This window comes from Frankliniella occidentalis, unplaced genomic scaffold (genome assembly GCF_000697945.3).
Source record: "Frankliniella occidentalis isolate FOCC.00 unplaced genomic scaffold, Focc_3.1 Scaffold7, whole genome shotgun sequence".
Taxonomy (NCBI): domain Eukaryota; kingdom Metazoa; phylum Arthropoda; class Insecta; order Thysanoptera; family Thripidae; genus Frankliniella; species Frankliniella occidentalis.
This window is the reverse complement of record NW_026267137.1, coordinates 2,750,109-2,757,427: the sequence shown is the minus strand read 5'-3', so window position 1 is coordinate 2,757,427 and position 7,319 is coordinate 2,750,109. Positions and strand designations below refer to the sequence as shown.

At 46.6% G+C, this 7,319-nt stretch overlaps 3 protein-coding genes across 3 annotated transcripts in view; 1 reads left to right on the top strand and 2 right to left on the bottom strand.

Annotated features, from left to right (window-relative positions):
* Positions 1-1,778, bottom strand: part of LOC113210007 (uncharacterized) — a 43,322-nt gene extending 41,544 nt beyond the window's left edge. Inside the window, exon 1 of the mRNA XM_052273849.1 lies at positions 1,202-1,778. The gene's annotated coding sequence lies outside the window, so the exon portion shown is untranslated. The remainder of the gene's footprint in view (positions 1-1,201) is intronic.
* Positions 1-7,319, top strand: part of LOC113210003 (ion transport peptide) — a 189,205-nt gene that overhangs the window by 91,216 nt on the left and 90,670 nt on the right. The window lies entirely within an intron of this gene.
* LOC113210008 (myb-like protein V) lies at positions 2,735-7,072 on the bottom strand. Its single transcript, XM_026427806.2, has 6 exons — positions 6,851-7,072; positions 6,595-6,727; positions 6,183-6,431; positions 5,958-6,080; positions 5,822-5,880; positions 2,735-5,729 (listed from the first exon to the last, which is right to left on the bottom strand). Exons 2-6 carry the CDS (start codon positions 6,712-6,714, stop codon positions 3,347-3,349), a joined length of 2,934 nt encoding a protein of 977 aa, XP_026283591.1. The 5' UTR covers positions 6,715-6,727; positions 6,851-7,072; the 3' UTR covers positions 2,735-3,346.

Sequence of the window (7,319 nt, the reverse complement as noted above, 5' to 3'; positions counted from 1 at the left end):
CCCCCCCCCCAGCTCATTCCAGCAACGGCAAACGTGCGAAACTTCTCATCATAATCACGATCGTCTTCGCCATTGTCGAAGACCATACAGGAGCAGCGCAAATAAAGTTTGACTGGGTCGCGGAATGTCGAACGTTATGGCTGCCGGGGAACGTACCTCCTCACCTCCACACGGTCGTGTTGTTGTTGTTGGTAACGGTGCAACACCACACCACACATAACCAGACGAAAACCGGAAACGTGCAAAACGGCATCCACAACAGACAGGAATAACGAATCCCTTTCCCTCCACATATTTTCTCGCGCGCTCCGTTCAAAACTTTTAATTGAGGCGACGCGCCGAGGCGATGGCGCGCCGTGCAGCGACTCCTCTGCAGGAGCAGTATAATCGGAGCAATAAAGATCGCGAGGCATTGGCCGACCGGTCGGGACGGTCGGGACCGGACCCGCTCGCCGAGCACAAGACTCGCAAGGGAGTCCAGGACTCGGTGTCTGACCGCCCGACCACCGCCCGACCAACTGTCTGGCCGACGGCCACAGCCGGTCTGCCTGTCTATAGTACCCTGTACGGCGCTTTGCATTTGCCGGGGTTGACAGACATGTTGGGCTCTCCCATACATTCCATACAGTACCGGGGCCAGCGGCGGTATGCTGGTCCGCCAGGCAGGTGTGCGAACGGGTTGCCTATCCGACCGGAGCCGTCAGGCGCCACGGTACGGTTGGCGACGATACGATGGGCAAGCGGTGAGACCGAACCGACCGTTCGTTACCCCTTGGATAACACTTTCGACGCAACTGCGAAAACGGCTCTGTAGGATCCACATTCTTCTGAGGAGCAAACCTCCCGTCGAGGCGGGGAGGTAGCCGAACGAAACCTACGCCAGGCATTATGACCCGCATGAGCGACACCGTGGTACCTGGTAGGCTAGAGAGAAAACGGAGGAGAAAGGGACTTGCTCCTGCTGTTAGTTTTTGAAAAGGTGGGGCGGGAGGAACTACCGTAAAAAATAAATCAAGAACTTGGTAATGCAAAAGGGGATGCACCATGTGGTAAGGTTAGAAGGGTTAGAGGGCACCACACTGCAGTAATTTAGATGACGAACAACAAAATAACACCCGGACACGAACATGCAACGCATATTTACAGGTTGTTTCTTTTCTTTTTGTTAATTGTTAATTTTAATAGGCACATTGAGTCTTACCAGTGTGACAGCATCCAGGTGTGCGTGGACGACGGTGGAGAATCCAAATCAGCAGCTGTTATCCACAGTGCACGTACTGGCGATTACACACACACACACTCACACGCACACACGCGCGCGCGGCACTTGAAATGCCCGCCGCGACCTCTGGGCAAAGGTATGATGGAACGGCGCAAGGCGAACACTGTGTGCCACTCCTCTAGTCGGGGACACTCGACTGCGAGATCACCACGCACTCTCTCACACTCGCGGGCGCGCTGGCCGCCGGCCCCGCGGGGTCGCGGTTCCCTCCGCGGACCGGACCACGCCTACCTCGCGCAGCTCGCGCCTCGGCCGGAACAACAACAAGTGTCAGGCGTGCAGCCCGGGTCGGCTCCGACCAAGCTCGGGGCCGCGGGTGGCGGCGGCGGGGACGGGCGGCTCTCGCGGCTCCAGCCCCAGCTTTATCCAGCCCGACCGTGGACGCGGCCCGGCGGCGCGGTGCGGCTCCCCGTGGACGCGAAGCAGGGCGGCAGGCAGGCGGGCGGGCGGCCGGTGGGACGGACGTCAGGTCGGCGCGGCGTGGCGGAGGCGACTGAGTCGCGCTCGCGGCACTGGCCACGCCGCCATCGCGGCAACGGTGGGGCGCAGCGAGGCTCCTCAACCCCCCCCCCCCTCAAAGCTCCCTCTCACTCCGCGCTGGCCCCGCTCTCTTTCTCTGTCTCACTCTCTCCCCTCTCTCACCGGGCGGCGGGAGGCGGCGGCGGCGGCGAGCGCTCTCAGGCGCAACGCACACCGCAACTCAACGCAAACGCCAGCACGTCCCGTCCGCTAGAGTCCGAGACCCGACCGGGCCGCGCCGCCATCGTCCACGGTCGGATCGGCGAAAGAGTTTACCGCGATGCTTGCACGCCGATCGACTGAGCTTGCGCAGCCGTGACTGTCGTCGGCAGAGGGCGAGCAGCCGCGGTGAGGCTTGTGCGGGCGACTTTAGGGCGATTAAAGACACACAAACCGCAAAGAGATTCGACAGGAAAGCGGGGATGGTGTGTGCAGGGGGAGGGGGGGGGGTGCTGTTAAAATGTCCCCACAGAGCCATCGAGCACATCGAGTGAGCCCAATAAGGCGTGTAAAGGCATTTTTCCTTGAGAAAGACAGCAGTGGAACGGCAAAACACTCCTGTCACTGAACGAGATGGGGGAAAGGTGCCCTGGGCATAGATTCGCTAAAGCAGAGCCGGCGAGCAGCCTCTGCAGCACGGGTGCGACAGAGGCGGCGAGTGACGTTCGGACGCGCCCTCATTGGTCAGCCAGGCGGATCATTCCCCTGTCCCCGCCATGCAGTCCTGCCAGCCTCGGAGCGATTCAAACCTATCCACATGTCGTCCACAGCCTGAAATCGGGCCGCATTACTCGCATTACGTGGGCTCAATGTCGCGTGTGCTCCGCGACCACATGCGCTCGAAAGAGATCGCAGCGCGTGTTTCCGATCAAATTTCTGACTACCGTGGTAGTGATTATCGTTATAGCGGGTGACATTCAAAAGTAGGTCATGTTAGCTTGTGCCAGAAAATTATTTAATACTGCACTTGCTATGCACTAGATCTAACTTTGTATTCATGTTGGGAGTCTACCATCAGCATCAGCATACAAAAAGTACAGATGTGTGTACACAAATATAATTAATATGTGATCAATCACTAACAACAAATTAAAAAATACGTAACAATTTACAAGCAAGAGTACCTATTTGCCACCCATAGTTTAGACCTCAATCAGTCTTTGGACGCACTAGAGGAAGCTACAACTGAATAGGTAAAAATCATCAATTTCATATGCTATAAGGTATAATTGCTGACATAACGTACATCAAGACTCATACATAAAGACAATTCGTGATAGAAAAGTGCCAGTTACTTGCTTTAACTTCAACTTTAAGTTACAAACTTTAAAAATGAATTTACCAGGTAAATAAATTTTGTCTCCAGAATTCATTGAAGGATTAACAAATAAAGAAAACTGACTAATCAACTTTAAAATGTGTTACTTTTTTTAAAAAAGATTCAAGTGTCAAAGCAAAAATAAAATGAATAACAAAAGATACACAACATAAAAAAGATCAAGGATGTGTTTCATCAACAAGCATAACAAGTTACAATGCTGCACTTTAATTAACACCAACCAATATTCCTTCACAACGAGCTTCTTCAGGTGCTCTCTCATCTCTTTCCTCTTTTTCAGTTTCTGACTGACTTTTATGTTCATCTTGCACTAAGCATTCATCCTCCAAATTGCCTTTGCTATTTTCAGATTCTTCAACATGTTTTTGGTTAACAGACTCACCATCCTCAATGATATCCTTATTTACATCAGAATCCTCACATTGAGGACTGTTATCAGTTTTCTCAGAACTCAAACCATCGTCTTGAATTTCAGAGATACCTTTCCCCGCATGATTGTTTGTCGAGTCAGAATCCTCAGACACCTTAGCACTCTCAATTTCACTATCAGATTCAACGGAAGCCTTTTCTTTAACATCGCTTTCACAAACATTAGGCTCTTCATCGTTGTCTGGTAATTTACTTTCACTTTCTACAATGTCCTTCTCTGTAGACTCACTTTCTTCCTCTTTCTCCGACTCTGCCTCCTCCGGAACACCACTTGGGTCCTCTTTATCTTCATTCACCTTTAACATTTCATCTTGATTCCTAGACTGGTCCTCAATACTTGCAGCATCTTCTGGGACCTTGCCCTTCTCTTTTTCATCTGTTGACTGCTCCTCTTGAGTTTTGTTGCTAGGGTCCAAATTATCAAAAGAGTTCTCACCATTTTCACAATTTTCAAAATCTGTTCCATCTTCTTTATTTTGAATAACATCATTCTCATTCTCCACAGAATCATCTTTTCGCTTATCTTCCTCTGTCTTCTCAGTGTGATCATCTTCCACAGTTTCAGATGTCAAATAACCCTTGTTTTCACTCTTCGACTTATCTTCATCTGCTCCTTTTTCATATGAAGTCTCCATTGTTTCTTCACAACTGGCAACATCTTCATGTTCTGAAGCTGTGCTTTCTGGTTTATCAACTGTTCCTTTAGGATCTGCAGTGGCTGTTTCAGGTTCTTTAGATGTTGTTTGAGGTTCTTCAGCTGGGGTTTCAGAGATGTTGTGGTAACTAGTGCTGCTGACAAGATCTTCAAATAAATCCTTGGAAACTGCTTTCTTTGCAGATTTTGCTTGAATGTCAGGGAACAGATCATCATCGGATACAGCACCATCATCATTGTTCAGTGCCACATTACTTTGAACATCTGAAGTTTCAGCTGCAGCAGTACTACCAAATCTAAAGAAAATAATTTCTTTTAATTTCTCCATTTCTCCATCATCATCACACCGAGTCAACTTCAGTAGCAAATTGGAGTGTGGGTCATGAACTACTAGTTTGTGCAACATTCCTTTCACAGTGCTGACGTAACCCTCGCGGCAAACAGAACATATAAAAGGTCTAAAAGTCGACTTCGGGGTATTTCTTAACAAATCATCAAGTTCTTTCAAGAAATCAGGCTGTTCAACAACTTGACTTTCATTCATTGAACTACTGGGGTCATCTACCTCACTACCATCACTCACAGATGATTTCCATTGCTTCTTCTTTCCTTTAGAACTAAAGAAATCTTTTTCCTCACTGTCTCTGCGTTTCCTCTGAATTTTAGCCGGGGGAGATGGAGAATCTTCTCCAAAAAATTTGGAGTAGTTTCCATCATTTTTCCTGGCTCTTTTCCTCTTACTTGATTTTTCACTTTCTTCCGCTTGTGAATTTTCTGATACGTTTTCTTGAGAAGTATCGTTTTGTACTGGACTATCTATCTGATCCAATTTCTCCATAGAAGATGAAGATTCTTTTTTAGTTGTCTTCTTGGATTTGGGTCTAGGGGAATTCTTCTTAGTTGGAGGCTTGACTGTCTCTGGGATAGTTTCATCTTTTGAAATGCTAATATTTTCTTCAACTCTATCATCCTTTTCTGGTGAGATGGAGTTCCTTCTGGTTTGTCTGGGACTGTCAGTCTTTAAACTTGTTGTTGATGATGGGGAGTTTGGAGACTCACTGGGTAAGCAAGTTTTCTTAGATGGCTTTTCATCATCAGAATCACTAACCATGCGTGATCTCTTTTTTTTAGAGGGTACATTAGGTGTGGATGTTGACACCTCAGAGTCACCAAAATCCTTGGGGAGACTGCTTGACTTGATATCAAAAGTAACTTTTTGATGCCGTTTGGGACCTGGACGGGCGCTTTTTGGCCCTGGAGGTTTAAACGTATCTGAGTCAGAGACTTCCTGCTTGGTTTCTTGTTTAAGAGAAGATTGTCGAGCCTTTTTCTTTGCACTAGAAGATATGTCTCCGTTTTTGAGTGATGAAGGTTGGAATAGTTGCATAAATTCATTGACATTAATTGAACCTTTGGCCAAAATATCTGATCCTATTACAACAGCAAAATCGACCACAGTGACTTTGACTACTTTAGGTAGCATTGAATTTTTATCCACATTAAATCTAGAAAAGAAAGGAGAGAAGCATAAATGACACTGTTTAAATTTCAATAATAATCCATATTTCAAAATAGCACACACAAAGAAGAAACTTACTTATTTTTTAATGTTTTTACTATTTCACCAACACTTTCAGTTTTTTTGTTGGAGGTTTTCTGCGCAGATAGAAGTATAATTAATATCTGATTTGACACAATGACTTTCATAATAAATAAGAGATGACTATACTAACCTCAACCTCTTTGACAGAGAACGAATTACTGTAAAATTTCTTTAAGGATGTACATGCTTTCAATTTCAAATCATGTACTGTGTCTAAGCAAAACTGACACCGATAGCATATTGTTTCCTTGTCCTAGACGCAACAACGAAATCAGAAGGAAAACATTAAAAACTATAATTAGCAGGACAGAAATGAAACATCACAAAGCATTAGCAGCCAACACTACTAGCTTACCGAAACTTTCACGCTAAAGCAGTCGTTGGTTTTGTTGACAGATGCCTCTGATAAGGGGAATAGATGGTTCTCGGTGCTTTCACAGAAGTAACAGCATTTGGACTTACTAGAGTCTGTTGACCCTCTGCGCCGATGGCTTTGTTTGTCACCACTCAGGCTTTTCAATTTATTAACAAAACGTAAGCATTCATTTATAGCGCCTACGCAACTGACACATATGTGTGAAGGTAGACCATCCCCTTTGGACGTCTGTAATAAACATTAACACACATGAGGTACAACTAACTTAAACAAAGTGTCTAATTATGGTATGGTAGATGAATGCTACTGCAGTGATCAAAAAACAAATTCCAGGGGTGAAAAAAGCAGCGTGGAAGATTATTTGAATAAACTAAAGGATCAAGCGACAAACCTCAAGAGAAAGGCATTTGTTGACATCCTCTGCATAAGATACTGTTTGGGTTTTAGAGCCAAAAAGTTCTAACAAAACTCCTGTCTCAGCGCATACGCGACACACCTTCGAAAAGTCCATCTTTGTTCAAACCCTGTAAGAAAATGGTGAGCAAGTGATTAAGCAATGTTTATCATATAATCGTATAATACAAGAAAATAACACACACAGCGGGAACACGGCCCGAAAATACTCATGAAACTCTGCATATACGTACACACAAGAATTGAACACTAGCGGAGGTTCATTGCACCACTACTTCGCCAAAGCCGGATTTTTCAGCGGTAAATGAATATAAAGGAAACAACTAAAATAACTCGGGCTAAGTCATGCACAGATTTCCCAATTCTGGCGCGGAATGGCGACGCAAGGACCACTTCGTGCTGCTTCGTGCGGTTCGTGCGTGCCGTCCGTGCGCCCGGCCGTCCGCTAACACACTAAACGCACTACACACCGCCTGCTCAAACTGGCGCGTCGTACAAGGCGGTGTCGGAGTGGCGATAACGCACCTGTACTGTCACTAATTCAACGCGGGAGGTTTAAAAACAGAAAACAATGGTAACCAGCAAAAGCTCCGTCGTTGGAAAAATGTATCTGTAAGTGTAAACCAACATTCCAGTCTTACAGCAAGTTGTGTGGTGATTCATTTTCCATATGCTTCGTACTCATCCTCTCCTCCCCCCCCC